The 25,130-nt window shown below is 37.1% G+C and overlaps 4 protein-coding genes across 5 annotated transcripts; 2 read left to right on the top strand and 2 right to left on the bottom strand.

Annotated features, from left to right (window-relative positions):
- The first annotated feature begins 43 nt into the window (after positions 1 to 43).
- LOC125204405 (uncharacterized) lies at positions 44 to 4,152 on the top strand. Its single transcript, XM_048103062.2, has 12 exons — positions 44 to 206; positions 488 to 1,282; positions 1,407 to 1,507; positions 1,606 to 1,720; positions 1,821 to 1,898; positions 2,028 to 2,120; positions 2,245 to 2,328; positions 2,434 to 2,532; positions 2,800 to 2,862; positions 3,047 to 3,077; positions 3,503 to 3,608; positions 3,773 to 4,152. The coding sequence occupies exons 1-12, from the start codon at positions 183 to 185 to the stop codon at positions 3,972 to 3,974; spliced, it is 1,791 nt and encodes a 596-aa protein (XP_047959019.1). The 5' UTR covers positions 44 to 182; the 3' UTR covers positions 3,975 to 4,152.
- A 323-nt stretch (positions 4,153 to 4,475) lies between these two features.
- MET18 (ARM repeat superfamily protein) lies at positions 4,476 to 16,622 on the bottom strand. Of its 2 annotated transcripts, none has more exons than XM_048105382.1 (20): positions 16,484 to 16,622; positions 16,136 to 16,198; positions 15,953 to 16,007; positions 15,275 to 15,372; positions 14,736 to 14,894; positions 14,578 to 14,637; positions 9,919 to 10,107; positions 9,403 to 9,456; positions 9,192 to 9,278; positions 8,387 to 9,098; positions 7,760 to 8,139; positions 7,418 to 7,491; positions 7,093 to 7,204; positions 6,125 to 7,002; positions 5,722 to 5,815; positions 5,510 to 5,621; positions 5,210 to 5,286; positions 5,025 to 5,105; positions 4,814 to 4,893; positions 4,476 to 4,706 (listed from the first exon to the last, which is right to left on the bottom strand). In XM_048105382.1, exons 1-20 carry the CDS (start codon positions 16,553 to 16,555, stop codon positions 4,673 to 4,675), a joined length of 3,471 nt encoding a protein of 1,156 aa, XP_047961339.1. In that variant the 5' UTR covers positions 16,556 to 16,622; the 3' UTR covers positions 4,476 to 4,672. The 2 variants fall into 2 exon arrangements, with proteins under 2 accessions (XP_047961339.1, XP_047961340.1); XM_048105383.1 differs by having other exon boundaries at positions 5,722 to 5,797.
- A 590-nt stretch (positions 16,623 to 17,212) lies between these two features.
- LOC125207818 (uncharacterized) lies at positions 17,213 to 19,749 on the bottom strand. The gene is made up of 4 exons (XM_048107317.2): positions 19,487 to 19,749; positions 18,751 to 18,855; positions 17,708 to 18,671; positions 17,213 to 17,615 (listed from the first exon to the last, which is right to left on the bottom strand). Exons 1-4 carry the CDS (start codon positions 19,688 to 19,690, stop codon positions 17,392 to 17,394), a joined length of 1,497 nt encoding a protein of 498 aa, XP_047963274.1. The 5' UTR covers positions 19,691 to 19,749; the 3' UTR covers positions 17,213 to 17,391.
- Positions 19,750 to 20,860: 1,111 nt separating this feature from the next.
- On the top strand, positions 20,861 to 22,671 carry LOC125204297 (clavaminate synthase-like protein At3g21360). Its single transcript, XM_048102901.2, has 3 exons — positions 20,861 to 21,287; positions 21,603 to 21,856; positions 22,103 to 22,671. Exons 1-3 carry the CDS (start codon positions 20,928 to 20,930, stop codon positions 22,464 to 22,466), a joined length of 978 nt encoding a protein of 325 aa, XP_047958858.1. The 5' UTR covers positions 20,861 to 20,927; the 3' UTR covers positions 22,467 to 22,671.
- The last annotated feature ends 2,459 nt before the right edge of the window (positions 22,672 to 25,130 follow it).

The raw sequence follows: 25,130 nt of genomic DNA, 5'->3' as shown, positions 1-25,130 counted from the left end.
TGCAATAAATATATAATCACTTTTAAAGCAGTAAAAGACGGCGCATCACTTTGCTTCAATTCTTGCAGCATCTACTCTTTAACAAGAACAGATTTTTCATTTTCCATTTTCCATTTTTCGGGTTTAGTGAACTCGAAACGAGGGATTAGGCGAATTTGCAGGAGTGATCGAGTCAACATCCAATGCTGCCTCTTTCCCCAACAAAGGTCAAAACTTGTGCGTGTGTGTGTGTGCGTTTTTTTTTTTGGAACTGAAGTGTACAATCTTTTTAACTTACAGAATCAGTTATCAGTTGATTGTGTCGTGTGTTAAATCCTCTTTTTTTTATGATCTCCATTTACGCTCTATGACTAGGACTAGAATCTGGGCTTTCTCACATTCATAAGTTTGATTGAAATTGCAATGGGCTGAGTGAATGAGAAACAGCTGCTTAAATGAAATTTATGACAAGGGTTTTACTTATTAAATATTGCATATTCTAGTGCAGATTTGTGTTTGTGAAGGATTGAAATCCTTTTCTCCACATGGGATGAGATTTGATGCAAACTGCTTTAGTCTTGACTTAGCTTCCTCTAATTCATGTCTTTACCTCAACAATCTTGGAAACTCTAAACTGTTCATGTCTGCTTCTCGGTCGTTATATCGATCTGGATTGCAAAATTTAAGACAATGTGGGCTGAGTAGTTACCGAGTTGGGGTGAAAGATGGAGCACGCTGCCTAGGATCGGATAACATCGTGTTTGTAGATGACCAGCTAGTGGATTTTCTTACGAACACAGTTGATAATGCCGAGGCGCTTCCTGTTGAATCAGTTGTGCCTTCTCATCTGGTATTTCATTCATTCAACGTGGATGAAGATTCACTATCGTATCTGGAGGCGAAACTGTCTGATATTGTTTCCAAATTGCGCGAATCTGCTGCTGATGCATCTAAGATAGGAGAAAGTGTTCTGGAAAATACCAATCGAGCAGTGAGTGATTCCATCGATGAGATTATCTTGTTTGTCAAAAAATCTGCAGGATCACAGTCGCCCGGTGATATGTTGTCTGGACTATCAACTGAGTTGAAGGAAGCATCAGGCAGAGCCGGGCCTTTTGCACTTGATGTTTTAAGGGGAACAATTGTTGTAGGTGAAGACTCTTTGATACGAGGGGGGAAAGCTGTCGGATATGCTTACAGTTTCGTGAAGGGATTTCTCCCTCCACAAGTCCGAGAAGCAGTTGGTGTATCCGAAGAAAGAGTAGAGGAAGTACTATTTCCTGTTGGAACTGCACTTCATCAGGTATAAGTATGCTTATTTGTTGGCGAAAACTGGCTTATCGTATAAATGAATGATTCGGTTTCAAAAAAGTGCTACATTCTTGTTGTTGTCTAATCACATCATACTTCAAAATTTTGATGCAAAGGTTTACATGGCTGTGGAGGGATTTGAAGAAAGTCTTGGCCTCAACCCTAATGATCCACTCGTTCCTTTTGTTCTTTTCCTTGGACTCTGGGTGACTCTATGGTAAACCTCGTTTTGTCATTTTATTTTTGTGTTAGATCCTTTCTTCACGATCTAGAGCAAAGTGAACGGAAATCACATTTCTCATCAGTTTTGTGCAGGGCTTCTTATAGGATAGTAAAATATAGTGGATATGCAGGAGATTTGTCTCCTAAGTCGGCTCTGGAGCTCATACAAGGGAATGAAAACGCTGTTCTTGTAGACATTCGACCAGAGGTAGGAGACTTTTCATCAGCTTCTTGTCATTGTTTACAAATTGCCACTTTTTAAAGTTAGAGCACTTATGTTAACTTGTTTTATTGATTTGTCTGCAAAGAATTTCAAGGAAAGAGATGGCGTTCCTGATCTTCGAAGGGCAGCTCGATTTCGATATGCCAGCGTGACACTTCCTGAGGTAAGTGCATCTTTTCTCTCATCAATTTTCTCTAGTTAAGATCTTGTTATTGGGAAAGACAGATTAATTGGCTATTGATGGTGAGATTTTTGTACTTAAATATCTTTCTACTTTTACATAAATACGCAGGTTGATCGCTCCACGAAGAGGTTGCTGAAGGGGGGACGAGATATTGAATACACATTGCTAGCTGCTGTTATCCGTAACCTTAACATAGTTGATGTATGAAGCTTGTCCATGACTATTTTTCCTCTTCCAATCCTGTCTGTTGATAGTTAAAAGAGCTACTGGTTATATTGAAATACGATTGACAAGAAATTATTCTTTTCGACTTCTTTACATGCAGGACAAGTCTAAAGTTTTAGTTATGGATGCTGATGGAACTTTCTCGAAGGGCGTCGCAAGATCACTGAGAAAGCTTGGGACTAAGGCAAGTATGACCAGAAAAGCTAATAGTTTCGGTATTTCAAGATCATACAAAAATGACATTCAGCTTATTTCCATTCTTTTTTTTTGTGTTTTTTTCACACAACAGAAACCTTATATTGTCAAAGGTGGCTTTCGGGCTTGGGTGAAAAACGGGTTACGTATTAAGATGGCAAAACCCGAGACAGCATTTACAATACTTAATGAGGTAAGTCTTTCGCCTGCCTTCTCTCTGAAGCAGAAGATGTGTCGAAATGAAGATTTTACATTTTAAATTTAGTAATATCCAAGTGATTTGCGCTTGTCAGTTCATATCCCGAATGAGCTAAAAACGCATGGAATAGGATCCTTCTGGACTCTGACCTCTTGTATCAGTTCCCATCTTTTTATGCATCATGTGAAAGTAATTTTCGAAGATGCTCCTGTCGATGTGTTCCTTTACCAACTTTGTGACTTCTCGGCTGGATTTATGTAGGAGGCTGAAGCGATATTGGAGGAAATTAAACCAACTCCACTGAAAACCATTGGGTATGGAGTGGTAAGGATTCGTTCCGTCTTTTAAATAGGTAAATTAGCTTTTGTGTTACATGCGACAAAGAAGACATTTCTCGTCCTTTCAAATTAAAGATGGCTCGTATGGACATTTTAATCTCCCCTATAAATGATTCTATCTTTTTAACTTTGGCGTGGAGTGATTGACTAGCCCGATTCTTCACATGTAGGGTTTTGCTGCAGCGATCTATTCAATAGTAGGTAATGTGCTTTCATCTTCCATGTAGTATTTTTCAAGAATTATAAACTGTTATTCATCGTTTACCCAACTATCGAGCAAACAGAAGCTGATTATGACCGTTTAACTGAAACTTTTGATGGCTAACAATGCATGAATCTCTATGGAGTTGAATATTTCACCACAGCTTAGAAGAACCTAGTGAAAAACAGTTCCAAGTTTGTAAACGAAGAATAATATCCAAAAATATGTAAATGCGTAGAATCAGGAGCAGAATCAGACGTATTTTGGACGAAGTTATTGACTGTAGCCTCAGTACATTATTAGTACGAATGAAACTACTTCATTCGGCCACAATTTTGTTTTTTGAACGAATTGGTGGCCTCAGTTAAATGGCTGTATATCATTTGCTATGTCAAGTTTAACAATTCTTTTCCCCTTCCTGCAGAATGGGAGACGACCCTGCAGTTTATCGGTGTTATTGGTCTGGGCCAGAGCCTAATCAGACGAGTTGCTTCATACGAGAACGTAGAAGATTTGAAGCAGGACGTGAGGTATACTGCCTTACTTCACTGAGCCTCAGCATCGAGTGTTTAAGCACGTTTTTATGGATTATGTTACTGTTTTCCTACGCGTGAAACTTTGATATTCGAGAGAAAGTGTTATATATATCGTTTGGTAGCACGAAAATGATTGTAATTTTGGAGTTCATCCTCAGGCTGCTGCTAACTCCAGTGAGACTAGGAGGCCAGGCAATATCATGGGCAGCGGGAAAGGGGGGGAGCAACGGCGATGGACTGCCCATGTCGCCTTCATCATCCGACATCCAAAGCAGGGTGTTGCAGGCAGCTGCAAAGCACGAATCTGTACAGTCGGATGATGAGGAAGGAGCAGAAGCTTCAGCCGAGAAAGAGCGATGAGAATGTTATTCCTTTAGAAGATGGAGGCCTCTCTTTGATGAATGTTTGCTGCTTAAAACTTTGGCCCTTGCAGGATTCTGATACAGTTTCCTAAATTTTGAGGGGAAGCAAAATATTTGTAATTCAAATAATCGAATCAAATTGAAATATATCAAATTTGGTTCAAATCTTAGGATCACATCTGATTTCTTTATTTCTAAATATGGATTTTCGATGTCTGTCTTTTCAATAAAAAATCCAAAAAATTGAATTATAGTATCTAATATTTTAAGATGTATTATTCTCAAAATATGGATTTTCAGTCTGGCATCATAAAATTCGAAGCTTGTCTAATACATACACAACAATTTAATTTATTTTCTAAACAATAGTTTATTAAAAAAAATTATATTTTTCAGTTTGCAATCATTATAAATTTTCTGATTTTCAGAATACGAGATTACGTATCAGTTTAGATTAATATGATTATATTCTCTCAAAATTAGGTAAAAATCCAATCCGAAATTTGAATGCTCACTTTCGGGCTATATTACAGTACTAAATAAAGAGAAGCAAGGATTATAGAGAATATACATCAATACCAGTCTATGAGTTATGAAATCTACACAAAATTACTGCTACTGTTACAACACAAGAATACTATCTGCAACAAAGCTTCTTACTTGTAACAATATCTCACCAACAAATTACCCTTTGTTTTAGAAGCGAAGAGTTCTTGACGCAATTGAAGCCCTAAAAATGAAGTCGGGGAAGAAAAAGAAAACATCAATCAACGAAAAAATCTGATTTTAGATTCGAAACTACTACAAGTGAGTGAAAATACTACATTTTTTACTTACCAAGATTGTCGACATCTGACAGCTTCTTGACGAACAATCCTCTTAGGATCATCAAGTGCCTTTGATGTCGCTTGTAAAACCTTGCATTGAGAAATGATTTTGTTACTGGATAGTTTGTAATGACGAGAAAAGATATACGCATCACTAGTGCTATAGTTGATTGTCACCTTGAGATTTCAATGTGTGCACCTGAGTGTAAGAATATTCATACCTTAGTTCTCAGAGGATAAATTCTAGTGTAGGGAAGCTCAGTCATAGCAACGAGACACTGTATTGCTGTTTCTCGAATAGCCTGAAAACATTTTGAAATTCAATTTCACTAGTACATGGTAGCTTTATGGGAAATAAATAAACACATTTACCAAAAGCACGAAGAGAATTCAGACTGTTCATTACCATCATGTGTTGGTATGTTGTGAGATCAATAAGCAGGTTTACAATGATAGGTGCATTTTCTACTGCAGCTTCTTGTCCTGTGGCAATGAGTGCAAGAAAAATTAGGGTAATTGGCAATCGAAATGCATTTCAACCGATACACGAAAACAAGAGTAAAATAAGATCGAAAATCAGTATCTTTTTAGTAGTAAGCAGTACAAATTTCCATAAAACAAACAAGCATGTTCAAATGATAATGATAAAATCATAAGCCCTTCACAGTTCATGCATTGTTGAATTGGAAGATATGTATGTTCTCACCATTTTTCTCGAGCAATATTCCTGATATGACAAGTAAAACATTGTAAATAATTTCCTTGTTAGCCACATCCTTGCTCAGCACGGACAAGCAATCCAATAAAATAGGGACAATCTGTGTGCAAAGTCATACATCTCAATAAAACTGTGTATAAATATATTGAAGGATAGTATCACAAAATTGGAGATGGTAAGAGTGAACTAATATCGCTGACCTTTTTGGATTCAGCCAAAACAGCAATCACGGGAGTATCAGACACAACATGTGCAAAGGCTCTATATAGCATAGATCTGGAAGTGTATGTAGGACTAGATCAAGACAGAAAAATAGATGCCACATTCAGTTCAACTAAGTTTGAATCATACTTAAACAAAATACATGCATTGAAAACTAGTAAACCACCTAATACATGATCATATACATTTTTGTTAGATGTAATAGTGAAGATAATCCAAACCAAATCAACTCATTAAACTAAAAACAAACTTCAGAGAAACCCAACTTTTAAGTGGTTCCTGAGAGGTGAAGTGTAGGATGCTCAAGTATTATTGTATTCACTGCCAATAGTGCAAAAGTTAAACAGCATTATTAAAGTCGTTTCCTATCATGATTCATACCTGACAAGTGATGCATCAGATTTTATCACCAAGGACAAAAAAATGGGCATGATGGTGCTGAAAAAACGTTGCTTGTAGAGCGGTCGTATGGTTGCATGATACGCTCGACTCAGGCATTCCCCAGAGTCACTCATAATGATATGAAATGCATCAGCAGCAGTTGTTCTCAGCTGATGCATGTCTTCTACATCAATAATTTGGAGCTCTTTTGAGTCTACACCTTCACAATCCAACATCAACAAACTCAATAAAGCCATGGTTATATCTTTTACCTTTTCATGCCCCCTCATAAGTAATCCTTTACCAATCCATGCCAATCCAATTGCAGTGTTAATCCCGGATTGCATTCTTAAGGTATTCAATCTTAAACTACTGAAATCAATTCCACTGCCATTAGTTTGAGAAACGTTATCATGGTGAGAAATCCCCGTAAATGTTGGAGATATCATGTCCAGTGCCGTGTTCAGAGTCAGATTTTCAGCACAGTTCATTCCTTTGATCTCCAAAGGCAGTTTATTAACTAAAGAACCCAGTGCATGAGCAGATGGAACATGTCCGTTAAGGAGGCTTTTTATGAACAGCTGTATAATCATTTTTCCATTTGGTATACTTGTTTGAGGGCGGAGAGCTATAATGACTGAAGCAAATAATGAAGTAAGCCACTCATGTTTACAGGAAGAGTCACCGGGATTGAGATTTTGCTTCACATCTTCCTCCTTTACAAGAGAACTGCCAGATTCAAACCCAAAACCAGTACATGAAGAAAGTACTCCAAAGGCTTTATTAATGATTATTTCCTGGCTTTCTTTCGAACAACTCCCAACAGCCTTCTTGATTGCAGTCATTATTGCACTGAGAAGATCCTTATAACCTGCTCCCTAATAAAACAAAATCCAAAATTTACCTAGTGGTATAATACAAGAAATGAAACAGGCTGGAGAGATCCAACATTAATTTGGCTAGCTTACCATAGCAATTTCCAGGGTACTGAGGTTTAAGTACATGGTATGTTCAATCTTCTCCCAGATACCGAGAGCAAAATTCAGCGGGATTTCCTCAAAGCCTCCAATTTTAAGAAACCTGGATCCAAGTCAAGAAACATGTCCATTAAAACATTAGATATGAAATCACAACTCAGAACGTAATTGATTTAGTTCTTGAAACTTAATTCTTTTCATTCCCTGCCATACTGAAACTTAAATTCAATGTAGCTTTTGTGTTCAATAGATAATAAGACATGAATCAAGGAAACAAAATACTGAAATGGAAATTGATTACCAAAAATTCACTCACCATGGAAGCACCTTTTCGGTGTAAGTATCAAGAAGCAGGATCATCAATTTTCCAGATTCATGATTCCCTTCATCCTGTTTGGATTAATGTTGAACAAAGTTTTACAAGAGTAAATACAAAATAATGAAAAAGAATACAGGATATGAAGAACCAACACAACTCATTAACCACATGCATAACTATAGAAGGATTATAATCTATTCAGTGATTATTTATTCTTTGAAGGATTACAAAACTCTACAAATATTCAAACCACCAGGATGTATGATGATGCAAAACTATAAGGTGCACTTCTGTGGAAAAAAAATACCTAATGTTTGGCAGTATAACATAGAGACTTACATAAGCAGCTGAGAAATTGGTATATATGGCTGCAGATAACGCATGAACAACTTTGAACATGAACTCCTTCCTTGTTCCACCGATTTCAAAAGCAGCTTTCAGTTTGAGTGATGAAGGCATGGCTGATTCACCAGAAGGTATCAGGGAGACAAATTTTTCTACAACAATTTTCTCAAAGATCACAGCTTTTGCAGATTCTGGATGTTTATTGGCAAAAAGACCAATTTCTGTCAGGGCCTTCAAAGTCAATGTCCACAAGAATGTCTCGTGGCTGCCAGAAGTAACTGTTCTGACAAACTCTGACAATATATTGTCATATAAGGAGTTTGACGCCGGAAGGAAGCTTTCTGGAAACGTAGCCAAAATTTCCAGGCCCTTAACTGCAGTTATTCACAACAAAATAAATAAATAGCATTACAAGGAAAAGCCATGTTATCTTTACAACATGAGCATACCTATAAGTGGAGGTCATTTTTCAAAAGAATCATGATAAATATAAAAAAGAAAACGAACCATTGTCATTGACAACGAATTCACAAGTAAGATATTTTACATCCTATTCCTATAAGAACCTTAACATGTTCTTCCTATCATAAAAAGTGATAGCATTCGGAGAAAATAGCTAACCTCCAAAGTAAACACCAGAACTTGCTCTTTGATCAGCTTCCGTTGATCTTAAGAGGGAAAAGAATGTTTTCACTAGTGATTTACAGGAATTGTTAAGCATGGTAGACCATGCCTGTTGAGAAAATTCAAGGGCTGGGGTAGAACTGTCGAGGGAGACAGCCACATATCTGCATGCTGCAAGAAGTTCTGTGCAGAGATAAATAGCTGCAAAATTAAATTTGGCTGGAGGAGAACAATCTTCATCTAGGTAGCCATTTAATGATTTTTCAACTGAAAGCCCCAGACTTTCCATGAGGAGCGGAAAGAAACTGTTAAAGACTTTATTGCACAAAGCAGGTGAGGGTTTAGCACAAGTGGACATAATATGACCAACCACATGCAATCTCTGTTTTGCTAGTGAAGGAATATCATCCATCTCCTTATACTGACTCAGGGAATTTATGAAGGCATTTATGTCATTGTCACCTAAAACTAAACTAATGAAATCACCATATTGTTGAATAACTTCCTGCAGGAGTATAAAAGCCTGCATCATAACATCACTATCCTTAAAGCCCATTCCACCAAATAATTCAGACTCCTTTGTCAGGGTACACTGAGGTGATATATATATGGCATCTTTTACAGAAGACCAAAGAACTTCAGCGTGGCTTGCCATCCTTTCTGGTCCATACTTTGCTGTGCAATAGCTAAGATACTTAAATGACTCCACCTGCAGATAAACATGTAGGCATCCAACAAATTAAGTGAAATATATTTCAGACATATAAAAAGGTTGCGGAGGTGCATTGAGTTGAAGACCGACCTTAGCTGACGGAAGAGAAGATGAAAGTTTCTCTAGCAGCAATGGGATAGAAAAAGGTTCAAAAAGAGGTGTAGAAGCAAATGACAACTGAAAGACATCAGAATACAAGTAAGTGTCTAAATTTCTTTATAAACATCTTTAGGAAGAGCAGACTATTTAGTCATTTCAGCTTTGGCTGCGACCACATAGTAACATGAAACAAATTGCTCACCATTAATGCCCTTGATAGTTCTTCTCTCTTTGTGTCATCATCCTCACCTTTTGGCTGGACAAATATTGAATATCAAATCAGAATAGGGGGAAAACATATACTCCTAAAAAGATTGGGGGGAGGGGAAAATGAAAAAATTAGCCTCCTGTCCTAATAGCACCAGACACACTCTAAGACAAACATTCCCAAGGTGTGGTCAAATGAGTGATGTATTTCCTAATATGAGATTATGAATTAAAAAATTTGGGAAACAATGTGCTCTCAAAAATATGCAAAAGGAGTGCAACACATCCTTCTATCTTTAGTCAGCTCTATCAAATAATGTTTAAAACATATATTTAAACTCCCCCCAATTTGTTCAAACATAGTTTAGATACTGCTCTTCTCACCATGCTATAAAACCTATGACCAATCAAATTATAAGGTTATGAAATATAATGCTTAATACAAGAGCCATAAGCACAGATACGACAAATATGATGAGACATGGGAAAATAGATTAAAGAGGTCACTCACATGTGTGAAATGGATGGGGAAATAACTTCCTAAAATTTCAAACATATCCTCCGCATAATTTGCTAAAGGACCAGAAGGATCGGGATATATCTGTCCAAGACATTCCACTATATGAAAGACAAGCAATAAGCACTCAGGATCTTTTTCCCCGTCAACAGCCTCACAGATTCCATAAACAAGGTCATCTCCCTGTAGAAAAAAAAAGGAACAGGCAAAGTTAAGTTATTGTTAACCACATAGTTAGAACTACTTTGATAGCAACAGCTATCGGGCATGGAAAGTTTACAAACGAGGCCATCGTGGTGTGGTGGACTGGAAGGCGAAAGGCAAGGATGACGTGGCTGTGGTGGAAGATGTAAACGTTACTAAGTGAAGCAGAGGTTTTAGCTAGCAGTAATTTCCATTATTGAGTCAGTTATTTCCATTATTGAGTCGGTTATTGTCTATTATTGAGTCAGTTATTTCCATTATTGAGTCGGTTATTGTCTATTATTGAGTCAGTTATATTTCATTAAGTCCATGATGGAGCAGTTATTCCCATTAACTCCATTAATGAGTCAGTCATTCCCACTAAGTCTATTAGTCAGTTACTTTTCCGTAATTGGTGTATTTATAGGTACTGGTGGGGATAGTCTTTAGCATGTTTTTACTTGAATTGTAATTGGCAAGGCCAAAGTGGGTTTAGAGGTTGTTCATTATCTGAGCACTGTATTCGCGTCCTGAAATTATCTCTATTTTACATTTCTCCTCAAGTGTTACTTGCAACCATCTTGCCTTTACTCCTATCAATTGGTGCGGTGAACATGGAAAGAAATCATGGTGGTTACACGCAGTACAGAAGCCCGTCTTGAAGGATTGGAGAAGGCATCGGAGGAGCAAAGTCGTGCAGTCAAGGAACTACAAGAACAAATCTCCACCATGGGAAATGATATGAGGAATGTTTTGCGAATACTGTAAAAGCAGACCAGTAACACCAGCGGCGCGACAGGGAGCAGCAACACCAGCAGCAGCTCAACTCCACTAACTCAAGCTCTCACGCTCCAGCAGCAGCGAAGTGGTTCACCAAGTTGGACTTGAAGGCAGGATATCATCAAATACGAGTCGAGGCAGCCGACGTGCCCAAAACGGCTTTTCGCACTCATTCCGGGCATTATGAATTCTTGGTTATGCCTTTCGGTCTCACCAATGCACCGGCCACGTTCCAGAGCCTGATGAACGAAATATTTCAGCCCCTACTACGTAAGTTCGTCTTGGTTTTTTTTGACGATATTCTTATCTATAGCCCTTCTTGGGAAGCACATGTCGACCATATCTGCCAAGTTTTTCATGTGTTGAAGGATAACAAATTAGTTCTTAATCTCAAGAAATGCCTCGTGGGGCATGAGTGTGGAATATCTTGGACATATTGTCTCTTTCCAGGGAGTTCGTATGGATCCGTCAAAAATATCGGCTGTTCTACGTTGGCCTACTCCCACTACATTGCGTGGACTGCGGGGATTCTTGGGGTTAACCGGCTACTATCGGAGGTTCATCAAAGATTATGGGAAAATCGCTGCCCCACTCACGGCTTTAATAAAGAAATCTGTGACCCGCAATTTAGAGTGGACGCAAGAAACAGATGACGCATTCACAAATCTTAAGGAAGCCCTTACTTCGGCACCTGTGCTCCGTATGCCGGATTTCTCCAAATCATTTGTCGTTGAGTGTGATGCTTCAGGCCGGGGCATTGGGGCTGTTTTGATGCAGGACAACCAGCCGATAGCCTATTTCAGCAAGCATTTCTCGGCCCGTCTATTGGCGAAGTCGGCTTACGAGAAAGAACTAATGGCATTGGTTCTTGCCATTCAACATTGGAGGCCATATCTTCTGGGGCGACAATTTACAGTCCGTACTGATCAACGCAGCCTCCGACATCTGTTATCACAACCTTTGACCACGCCGGCACAACAAAATTGGGGAGCAAAATTATTGGGTTACGAGTTTACGAGTTTTCAGTAGTTTACAAGGAAGGGGCACTAAACAGGGCAGCTGATGCTCTTTCCCGCCGTGACGATGACATCGAATGTGCGGCACTGTCAACGCCTAAGTGGTTAGATTGGGCAGCGATCCAGCAAGACTTGGCCAAGGATCCGCATCTGGCTCGAATCAAAACCAACATCCAGCAAGGAAAGTCAACAACACCTCACTACATGTTGGTGCATGACCTTTTATTTTATAAAGGTCGTCTAGTTGTACCCTCAACCTCTTCATGGATACCTAAGCTGATGGAGGAGTTCCATGCTACACCAACAGGTGGCCATGCAGGCGCCCATAGGACGTATCGTCGCCTAGCTGTCATTGTCTACTGGAGGGGCATGATGAGAATGGTTTCAAAATTTGTGGCAGAATGCAGCGTGTGTCAAAAAGAATAAGTATGACACCCAATCTCCGGCGGGCCTCCTTTCGCCACTGCCTATTCCAGTGAAGGTTTGGGATGATATTAGTATTGATTTCATTTCTGGATTACCAAGAGCAGGGGGATTAGATTGTATATTGGTGGTAGTTGACAGATTTTCAAAATATGCCCATTTTATGGCTTTGAAGCACCCCTTCACAGCTCGTGTGGTCGCTGATGTATTCACACGTGAAGTGGTCAAGTTGCACGGCATTCCTTCTTCTATTGTGTCTGATTGAGATCCACTCTTCTTGAGTGCGTTTTGGCAGGAATTGTTCCGCATAGCAGGTACGAAACTTCGGATGAGTTCAGCTTATCATCCGGAATCTGACGGCCAAACGGAGGTACTCAATCGTTTCTTAGAAAACGTATCTTCGTTGTTTCTCCTCGGACAGGCCACGACAGTGGAATCGTTGGTTGGCTTGGGCAGAATTTTGCTACAATACCAGCTTCCATTCATCAGCTAGCTCTACTCCGTTTGAAATTGTTTATGGTCAGCCTCCTCCCACGATCCGGCAATACTTACCAAGGGAGATTCAGGTCCATGCTGTAGCTGAGGAGTTGCGCTCAAGGGATGACATCATCGCCCAATTGCGCTTCCATCTCCAGCGAGCACAGAATCAGATGGTGGCTTCGGCAAACAAACATCGCCGAGACATTGAATTTCAAGTAGGGGATTTTGTCTATCTTAAGTTTCGGCCCTTCCGTCAAACAACATTGTTCAAGGTCCAGAATCGCAAGCTTGCCCCAAGGTTTTTCGGTCCTTTTCCTATTGAGGAGCGGATAGGTTCTGTTGTGTATCGTTTACGACTTCCAGAAGGTGCTAAAATACATCCTGTCTTTCATGTTTCCTTACTGAAGAAGGCGATAGGAGCAGAACCGGTGGATACCATGTTACCTGAAGAGTTAATCGCAGATAATCCACCCTTCCTACCAGAGACTATTCTTAACAGGAGAGTGGTGCAACACGACGACCAGGAGGTGGAGCAGGTTCTAATTCAGTGGCTGGACCTGCCTGCGGATGATGCAATGTGGATGGACAACGAGGATGTACGAGGTCAGTTTCCTTACTTCCGCCTTGAGGACAAGGCTGTTTCCGCAACCGGGGCAGTTGATAGCAACAGCTATCGGGCATGGAAAGTTTACAAACGAGGCCATCGTGGTGTGGTGGACTGGAAGGCGAAAGGCAAGGATGACGTGGCTGTGGTGGAAGATGTAAACGTTACTGAGTGAAGCAGAGGTTTTAGCTAGCAGTAATTTCCATTATTGAGTCAGTTATTTCCATTATTGAGTCGGTTATTGTCTATTATTGAGTCAGTTATATTTCATTAAGTCCATGATGGAGCAGTTATTCCCATTAACTCCATTAATGAGTCAGTCATTCCCACTAAGTCTATTAGTCAGTTACTTTTCCGTAATTGGTGTATTTATAAGTACTGGTGGGGATAGTCTTTAGCATGTTTTTACTTTAATTGTAATTGGCAAGGCCAAAGTGGGTTTAGAGGTTTTTCATTATCTGAGCACTCTACTCGCGTCCTGAAATTATCTCTATTTTACATTTCTCCTCAAGTGTTACTTGCAACCATCTTGCCTTTACTCCTATCATACTTGGAGCAGTCAAATAAAAAGATAAACTAAAAGAACAAGAACCACATGGTACATGTGACATGATTATAATTCCGACAGAAATGAAGCTGTGATTCACACAGCATATCAGACCAAGTTTGATGCTTGATTCAGTGAACAAGTCAAAATGATTAAGAAAAACATTAGAAATCCAAAGCTGTACAGAAATTATTTAACTTAAATGTTCTGTGGAATCATTCGGAACCTTATGAATGTCAAACTACAGGGAAATTTCACGTGCAAAAGAACCTCATTGGTGTCCTTCAATCTACAAGGTTTCAGGAAATCACCATCTTTGTTTTTTAACAAGATATTGCTCATGGTACTACCACACACCAAGTTGATAATGGATAATGCTCGAGCATTGGGATTTTGAGTGTTAGGGTGTGTATTAACAACAAGCAACGTGATTGAAAGTATTAAAGGAGGCAGTGAGTATGTAAGGAAAGCTGGGGTGAGAAATGATTTCCACCACTTGCTTTTTATCTTTACAACAAACATATAAAGGTTGCTCACAGTCCAATGAAGACGGCTTCAGCATTAAAATTTTAAGATGACGAAAATAGAAGAACATAGGGAGAAGGTAAAATGAGCTTTACCAAATCTCCTATTGCACCCGGATAGTGATTTAATAAGCATTCCAAGAGTTGAAAGCTTAGCTGCAATGAATATGATGCATGAACGAAAATTAGCATAATCTTTAGCATGAGAACCAAAAAGTACTAAAGTATATATATCTCATCATACCGGGACTTACCTTCCTATCATGTTGGCCCAAGGACTGAACTTGAAGATTTTGGAGATAAGACTCAGCAACAGCCTTTGCATCAGAATCAGTGACATTTCCAACATCCACTGTTCTCCTCAATAAAGCCAAACAGCCCACAAGTGCACCACGTAATGCTTTCCAGTCTGCCTGATATATGAAAATATTATCTGCCTTTCATATTGACTGATTGAAAAGCCCCATGGCAAAACTTATGAACCCATAGTTATATAAACAAAATATCAAGAGATTGCCACATTATTGTCAAAGTCAAACTATCAATATATATTTGCGACTGCATAAAAATTATAATTTCTAGGGGAAGGTGGATCCTAGAAGATTTGGTAAAATGAAGCAATGGCATTCTTTGAGCAAGCCAATACTACTACCAAGTCCCTTCCGCAACGCAACTAATAAGGCACTTGATCAAATAAATGATAATTTGGGTAAAAACAATGTTTCCGGAATATGAATTAAAATAAGTAAACTACAAATGTAGCAGGTATAGTGCTTCTCATTTGTCCACTTACCAGTCTTTCTGTGAAGAATCCTACTAGGCTATGTATTGAACTGCTACTTAAGGGCTTTGATGCTAGTTTATCCAACAGTTCAGCAAGGAGGAGATTCCCTGAATGATGGAAAAATATATGTTTGATACAACATTTATAATATAAAATAAATAAAATAAGAAGAATAAAAAGAGATGAGTCAACAAAAGAATCCCAGGTTACAATGCAAACATATTCTGCCAAGGGAAGGAACTTGTTTAGTGAAGAACCAGATAAAATGAAAGTGCACTCAACTTGAAACCTAAAAAACTTCATGTTGGTGCATCAGAGAAAATACAACCATTCTCATTCATATATGCATCTTAAAGTGAGATTGCTATCTGCAACAGATTGCTAATTCTAAAATCTTGTAATTGCACAGAATAAATGCCATTAGATAGTTCTTTTTCTCCAGAACTACATCTGCTACACCTTGAATTGGAATTTCCAAAATCAAAGGCTTAGATATATACAGTTGATCTATAAAGGACAAAGACACCTTCTCAACAAACAAATAAAGTGCACCAACTCCAACTATCAAGAAAGTAAATATTGTTTGGAAATCCTCAGATGCCATCACACAGTCATGTACAATAACACTACAGGTATAGGTGAGTAGACAAAACTGGAGAAATCCAGTGATGACACAGACACAATTACCTCTAGAGCGGACAATGCTATCAGTAGTAGTCAAATACATCTCCATTTCCTTAACCTATAGATCAGAAACAATGTTATTTGGAAGCAACTTTGAGTAGACATTATAGTTTATTCAATACCAAAGCTTCAATTAAGATAATGTTGATCTACAAACACACGCAAAATCGTAGCGAAAGAGCTTACAAGTGTTTCTAGATTAAAAATTCCCTTCTTCAGCAAAGTGGCAACTTCATCCACACTGGCAGACTGTGGTCCAATTTCACAGCACAAAGCGATCACATCAGTAAAAGTCGGTAATTAACAGTAGCAGAGTTCCAACAGAGCACAATTTTCAAAAAGTAATGTGAGTGAGCAATTTTCACAGAAAAAAGAAGTATATTCAGTCTGATTAAGCTCTTGAATTCTTATTTTAAAATATTGGCAGAGATTTTGTCATTAGGTAGACTGTAAGGAGATAGCCAACTGTTTCGTAAGTAATCGGAATATAATGGTCGATATGCATATTTATCAGCAATTAATCGGAGAATTCACCTGCTCGGACGGAGTGGCGGTGGAGCTAACGTACAATTCGATGTGCTTAATCCATTGAACTGATTCGCCCATTGTGTGTGAGTATGAATTGAGAGAGAGAGAGAGAGAGAGAGAGAGCTGAGGGTTTAAGGAGTTCTGCTGCTATCGCCGGTAGTGAATGTTTTTAACGTTTCCTCTATTTATACTACGCTCTAAATGGGAAAAAAAATAATAATACTCCATTATTTACAATTTCTTAATCAACGAACATATTTTGATTTTGTTATATTTTATTTATATGGAGTAAATTTTACTTACATGCTGCTAAAGTTTAAATAAATCGGGTTAATTTATTCAAATCGATTTATTATTATTAACTTATTGTACATATTATATTTTAAAGATATTTAAAAAATTTATTTAAAATTTCTACGATGAATTCACTCAAAATTTTAACTTTGATTTGGAGATACTAGTATATAAAAAAAACTTAATCTTTTTCCACAATAATTAATTTGAAAAAAAATAAAATTCTCATAAATCATTATAAAACAGATGAATATGAGGTATACTACCAATTCATTTTAAATTAATTAACAGTTCATTAATCTATATAAACATAAAATACCTGCAATTGGTAATAACCCCTTTTATAATAAATTATTCGATATGCAAAATATTATAGTACAATGTCTTTTTACTCATATGTTAATAAATAAATAAATAAATACTCTACACATTTGCTTTAAACTCATTTTTGTAACAAAACAACTAATCATGTCAATTTGATAATATTCTTTTTTCTTCATCACAAAAGTGCAATTACACAAAACTTCAGCAACTACACCAAACTGCAACTTTTGCAAGTAATTGTACATACATGATCATATCTTTACAGCAGCACTGAAGTAACCTCATCCCAACAATAGTTATGCATCAGACACCTCGTCCAAAGCGTCAAGAAATCCTTTCTTGGTAGAATCTTGGACAAGAGAGCCATTGAAACGAAAATCAAGACTACTTACTGCTTCAAATTTCATCCACAGTTCCTTCTTCAAAGTGTTCTCCCCGGGATGCTTTCCCATTCGCATGCTGCTCATAGGTGCCTTCATCATCGGTGTGACTTCAGCTAAATCAAGCGTACGAATAACATCTGCAAGGAGAGGGTGAATTAACTTTTATTGGAATTTCAGTTTGTTATGTATGTTTGAATAGTTGAATAAGCAAATGAAAGAGACATATTACCTTGCAGTTTCGTCTTCGAGGTAGTGGCATGCCTACCTTGACACTCTTTCGTCTTCATGGTGGGGAAGTGAGCTACCTGATTACTCACTACACTAGTTTTCAATGGCAAGCAGTGATCAGCTTCATTTTTAAATGATGGCTCGTTGGAAGGATCCATTACAGCGCAGGTTTTAGGAGGTGAGACAATCCAGTTTGGTGAATCTTCTGCTGCCATTTTCTTCTGTGTATTTTCTTTTCTTATTCCATAGAGCTCGGGATACTTCAGCTTCAGGTCATCTGAAGATTGATCGCTGGAGGATTCAGAATCGGACTCAGAATCCTGGGAATCACTGAATCTGTGGACTCGAGTAGGAAAAGGTGTAGATTTATGGACTGCCTGGACTTTCTTTCTGGAGAAGGCTGATACGGACTCGAGTAATATGCAGGACTTTGGTGGTGACATTTTCATGCATGGAGTCATGACAAATAGAGAATAATTCGTAGTTGAAGCCTTTTCTGGTGAAGCACAATCAGTGACTGGTTTGTCTACTACAGCTTTAGTCTTTTCTGTATCGAAAGCCACTTTTGGAGTTGGCTTGGCTGATAGACCTCCATTGAGATCATTACCTAAGTTTTGTACTGCATCAGAAAGATATACCAGGTGGGCAGCTTCATCCAATGGAATCTTTTCGACTTCATGTAGCGAAGATACATGATGCTTTGATGAAAAAGCTTTCTTCTGAGGCATTGGTGTGAGTAGGAACAACTGTCTGCCACTTTCGGTGTTGCATCCAGCCCGCCACGATACAAGGGGTGATGGAGAGACAAGTGACTCAAACTTGGTTTCTTCAGGGCTTTCAGCGGCAGTATTTGTATTTTCTTTTGAGACATAAAGTGCCTTTGTCTCAACTGGCTCCGCTGAAGTATTTTTCTCTGGCACTGTGGATTGGCTGAGAGCTGCCTTTTGAAATATGGAAACCCATGGCTGCAGAATCGTACATTCGAAAATTGAAACATTGTAAAATGAAGAGTGTCAAAATCAGAAAATCAAACAACACATTTACCTTTAAGGAAGTCTGCATATCAGACAAGGTCTCTGCAAATTGTTTGATCTCATCCCTTCTATCATTGCCCTTCAACTTGAGTGCTTCGGCAACTAGTTCATCTATCTGCCAAACAATGCGTTGAAGTGAACACTCTAATCCTCCAATCGCTTCACATTTTCTACTCTGATTACTAAACAAACACATACTCTAAACAATAATTGGTTGATGAAACACAAGGACCATTGGTTCAAATGATTTATGACTACAACACGATGCAAGATGTCTCTTCCTCCTCAAATTTCAAACACGCTCCGTAAATTCCTACCATTGCACTACCAGCCCTGCCTCTCCATAATTTAATCCAAACATTCATGAAAACAGAATTACCCAACCTATATACTTCAGGAACTCTAGAGAACCCATACTACAGAAGCTCTAAAACCAAAACCATTAGCTGGAACACAAAACTACCTCTTAAACAGAACGATAAAAACCAAAGGAAAGGCGAAACGGTGACTGCAATCTCAAAGCATTAACCAGTCAGAAGTTACACTAAACATCAAGAGAACCTGACAAACATAAATCTACTCACAACAGTGAAATCCGGTTGTGGTTACATCTTATCATCACAGAATCACCAAATTACCATACAAAATGAACCACATAAACCCTAGACCTCGTAGAAACTATTAAACAGCCAAATCTGAAAGAACGCCCAAATTATCACCATCCAAAACATTTCCACGTTCGCTACCTGTCGTCGGAGTTCGGAGTGCACGAGGAGAAGGCGATCGAGCGAATCGCCTCCTGCTTTTCCACCGTCATCTTTGGAGATCTTGTTGTAAATACTGGCAGATTTATTGGCTGCCTTGGCGTTAGAGACGTCTCGCAGCGGCTTCCTCATCGATTTCAACCTCATCTTTAATTTCGATTGCGATTCGCCGGCGTTCTTCGGCATTTTCTCTTCTTCTTCCTTGCGCGTTTGTGTGTGTGGTGGTTGCTCCAACGGTAACTGAAGTTGTGATTTCTCTCTCTTCATTCAAATTTTTGCTCTGCGCGGGGATTTTATATAGTAACGATATTGATAATTAGGAAAGGAAAAAAAGAATTAATTATATTATCAAAAATAGAAATACCTTAATTTTTGTAGATATCCAAATTTTGAAAATGAATTATTAATTATGAATAGAATAATATAAGATTTGAAATATAGAGTTTTGATATATGTAAAACTCATTCTTAATACAAAAATACAGAACCAAGCATACATAGGTCATTTTTAGGTCATCGAAAGCTTATTTTTATGTAAGGATGACTTGTAGTTTTGGTAAAATGTAATGTAGTTTTGGTAAATCGTTGATGATGATGTGGATTAATAGACGCATAATAAATTAAAATAATGTGTCCATAAAAGTAATGTACCATTCAAAAATAGTAATGCACAATTTTGTATGACTTGATTTATGAAAGTTGTACAATTGTTCATGAGTATAGAAAAGTGCACATTTTGATATGATAATAAAAGTTGTTTAGTTATTTTGTGAGTGTAAAATAGGTCATTTTATTATTTTTATGTTCGTTAGTGTAGTGTATAAAATAGGTCATTTTATACATGGAGTATAGTTATGTAAAATGAGTGTAAATTATAACCAAAATTTAAAAAATTGAACTTAAAAAGTTAGCAATAGTTGGTAGAACGTCTTAAAACATACTACACTCTTTTCCAAGACGAGGAAGCACTTTTAAACATATTAGTAATGTTTTTAACCACTACTTATTAATTTCTCCATTTTGACAATATTTCCATATTTAATTATAATATGAAGTTCTAACTAATAAAATACAAATAACGTTAAGTACTAAAATAAATTAACTATTAACTGAATATTACCTCATAAATGACCACAATAAAAGAAGTTTTGTTGAAATTTTTCTCTATACTATTCCAATCCTACTAGTCAAATTATAATTTATTCTACGATAGAATCTGGCTGCTTTTCCGTCCAAAAACACATCACAACAATAAAAAAAAAAAAATTTAAATCCAAAAAGGAAAAAACAAATATATATGCATGATTGATCTCTCAATCCTCATAATAAAAGCTCTCACCATCACCAACTGTATCAATTAATTCATATAGTAAATCAACAATCAATAATAACACCAAACAAATCAATCCAAAATTCACAACAAGATGCCTACGAACTCCTCAGCCTTCGCCGAAGCAAAGTTCCCGGAGCAGAAGAGCCAAGGCGGGGTTATTTTCCCCGCCGTGTTAACTCATGTTGCCGCGGCGGCCACTTTGACATCGGCCGTGAAGGAGCAGAGGCCGTGGCTGGACTCGCTTCTCCACAAACACGGGGCGATTTTGTTCCGTGGATTTGATTCGGTAGCCACGGCCTCTGACTTCAACGACGTCGTTGAAGCGTTCGGGTACGAGGAGCTGCCGTACGTCGGCGGCGCCGCCCCCAGGACTAACGTCGTCGGCCGTGTCTTCACCGCTAATGAATCGCCGCCGGATCAGAAAATCCCTTTCCACCATGAAATGGCTCAGGTATATTAGTTTTTATTTTCAATTCAATTAGAACTTCATATGTAATTAAATTTTTTAATAGTTGAACTTTTGCTAATTTGATTAATATTATCTCCAATCCAAAAAGGTTTGTAATTAATTTTGGGGCTCATGGTCGAATTTATCAATTTCATCCCAATTTATCAAATTTATTCCTAATTTTGATATCTCAATTTGTATTATTGGAATTAATCTTTTGGACTCAATATAATTAAACAAACTTGCCTAAGTTTATGATAATTTTGAAAATAATTTGAAAAACAAGTTGATCGATTTTGTTGTTTACTTGATCACAAGGTGCCAAAGTACCCTACAAAGCTGTTTTTCTTCTGCGAAACAGAGCCCGTATCCGGCGGAGAAACGCCTATCGTTCCTAGTCACGTCGTATACGAAAGAATGAAAGAGAAACACCCAGAGTTCGTGGACAAGTTGGAGAAGCACGGTGTGATTTACACGCGAGTTCTTGGGGAGGATGATGACCCTTCCTCCCCCATCGGCCGTGGCTGGAAATCTACGTTTCTTACCGCGGATAAGGCCATAGCCGAGGAAAGGTACAAATCTCTCTATTGTTGATATCATAAAATTGTCTATTCAAAATCTCAAAATCAAAATTATAAAATCATAGTTTACACTATTTTTTTTTCTGCGTACCGCCCTTGCAATATGATCTAATATACTTTAGGGTCCACTAAAAACATAATGACCTTTGATCCACTAAAGAAGCTTCAAATGTTGTTAATTTGATATTTTCAAAAGTCGATTTATGAAATTACAATTTTACCTTTCATATATAACAGGGCAGCTAAGCTTAACATGAAGGTGGAGTGGACAGAGGACGGGGCGAAGACGATAATGGGGCCGATCCCGGCCATCAAGGAGGACGAGACGAGGCAGCAGCGCAAGACGTGGTTCAATAGCATGGTGGCTGCCTACACGGGGTGGGAGGACAAGCGGAACGATCCAAAGAAGGCGGTGACTTTTGGCAACGGAGATCCGTTGCCAGATCACATCATCTACGATTGCCTAAGGATCTTGGAGGAGGAAAGCGTCGCCATTCCGTGGCAAAAAGGCGACGTGTTGTTGATCGATAATCTGGCCGTTCTTCACGCTCGAAAGCCGTTCACCCCTCCTCGAAGGATCTTGGCTTCTCTATGCAAATGATTAGAATAAAAATGTGGATGATGTTCTTTGTGGTATTCATGAAGATTCAGTAGTTGAGTAGTGTGTATTTGCAAGTATAATAAGTTTTCGAATTTTAGTTGGAAAATGTAGTAGCTTTGATAGTGAATTTAGATTTATGTGATAAAGGCTACTAAATTGATGGAATGTGATATATGATCTACAATTTGTTTCGGCTACAAACAAATCGAAACTTCAAGGTTTTTTCCGGTTGATTAATCAAGTTGTGGGACAAATTAAATTGTTCCGGCAACTTAACCTGTTTATTAGGAGGTGATAAAATCATGAAGTTTGGTCAAATTATGGTTCGTCTCGCAACTTTAAAAATCAACCGTAAAATGAATTCTAACATTTTCTCACTGCACAATCTAATTTGGATGGAATTGTCTCTAATGCGACATTTGAAAATCTCAAAGAGAAGACTGCACGTGAATTTTATCATTTTTCCCAACACATGTGCACTAAATCTGAATATTTCAGCATGAGAAAATGCTTGAATTTATTATCTTTACTGGCAATTTTTAAAGTTGTGGAGTTGTTTGATCTTGAACAAATTCATAATTTTTTTTTATAATTTGCCATTTTTTAATTCAGGGAGTAGGAATTGGGCCAACATCTATGAGTGACTTCACTGAGTGGGCCTGTACGACTGAACTTAACTCAATAATTTGTCGTTTAGGCCCAAATAACAACTGCTACTCCATACTACTATTATTTATTTCTCTCAATAAATCTATGCAATTCCAAAATATAGAAATTCAATATACCAATTATTACTCGATGTTTCACATCACGACCAAACAACATTTTTATAATAGGATTACGTTATTGAGTTAGTAACAGTACTAAATTGATCGTAATCATAAATAGTTTCAGTTGCCAAAATTTAATGTGATCATGGGCTGATATGGGCAAATTAATTTTAGGCCCAGTTTTCAGTCCAAACCACACACCACTTTATTTATTTGTATTTAAAGACTCGCATTTATAAAGTTTGGTAGGATTGCATTACCAAAAAAAAAGTTTGGTAGGATTAAAATGATTTCGGTGTTATATTTCGTTATGAGTAGAGATAATCATAAATGTATACGCATATAATATCTCTAAATTTTAAATAGAATCAGACCGGCTTTGTTTAAATTGATTTTATTAGTTAATTATATTACCCCATATGAAAATATATAATTTTAAAAAGTTATTCTTTACTCAAGTTACTATAAAAATATAAAGTTACAATTTATTAATTATTATATAATTTTAATTAATATTTATGAACTGATTTTAAATATAAAATATGCAAAAAAAAATTTAATTATATGGTACCGTATACTGGATAAAGTCTCCCCTTATTTAGTTTTTTTGTCCCTACCAAATCGAGTAAAATATGGGTTGATTAGACTATATGTGTGTCCATTTTTAGGTGTCGCGATTTCTTAATATGGATGTTAATGTAGCTCTTATTTAATCTCTAATATGTACATATATATTTATTAAAAAAATCATTTATTTTTAATCTTTAACACCGAATACGAAGTGTGATATATTCAAATTGAAGGAACTTGGAAGGAGGAAAAAGTGTGGCAAATAAAGGGCACTAGCTTCATAAACTACTTGACTTTGCAATTTGCAACTAGTCTTTTAATTTTAATATACAAATTAAATCCAATTAATTTATTCTTTTTCCTTTTGCAAGGAAAGTCCATAGACCTTACCTTAAGTCATGATTGAGGGGAATATGGGGAACTAACTTAATTTTTAATACATATTTTTGTATAAATATACCTTCTTTGTGGGTAGTTGAGATCTTTATAAAATTTGCATTATTTATCTAAAACATTTAATTGTTTCCCATGATTATTTAAAAGGGTATTCAGTCGCCATACCTTTATCCATCATGTCTAGATTTAATTTCCCACGTTTTTTCAAAGGAATTTGGACCCCATTCTATCCATTCATCTATTCGTTTCAAGATCTTTTCATGTTCTTTTATAGTATTAATATATGAGTGGACTTCTTTTCACTTTAAAATTTTGATATCATTGCTACAATATGGGCATAGGCAATTTGATTGGCTGGTATTCTATAAATAGTATTCTTGAATATATAGTTGAATAGTTCGTTGGTGTCAAGTGATGACGGGAGTATATATACATGACTCAATGTGTATTTTTACCTTTTATTTGGTTGCCTTTTCTAAAAAAAATTGGTCTAGTATTTCGTCTCCACAATTTCAATATTGTATTATGTCTATAGTGATATTATTAATTTCATATTGTATTTCATATTATCTTGTTTAACAAACTGTCTATAGTGATATTATTATTTTAAATTATTAAATTTAATCAGATTTTGATCAATTTCATTAGATTTAAAAGGAGAACATTTTATCATAAAGTTCATTTTTTTTTTCGTAATTGTTACAACTGTTAACTGTATATATTGAACAATATCTTTCATTAATTCTCAAAACGATATTATTTCAGTAAAATAAGTGTTTATTTATTATTTTAATAAATAACATTGTTTTGAGAAACACTGAAATATGTCGTTTTGTACACGGACGAGTCCTCAAATATTTGTATGTGGTCTATGTACATGTATATGATCAATGTATATGATTAGTGGTGTTAATTTGAAAGTGAGAGA

This window comes from Salvia hispanica, chromosome 6, assembly GCF_029641045.1.
Source record: "Salvia hispanica isolate PSC_SH4W2 chromosome 6, Shi_PSC_v1, whole genome shotgun sequence".
Taxonomy (NCBI): Eukaryota; Viridiplantae; Streptophyta; class Magnoliopsida; order Lamiales; family Lamiaceae; genus Salvia; species Salvia hispanica.
This window is presented reverse-complemented; position numbering and strand designations above follow the sequence as displayed.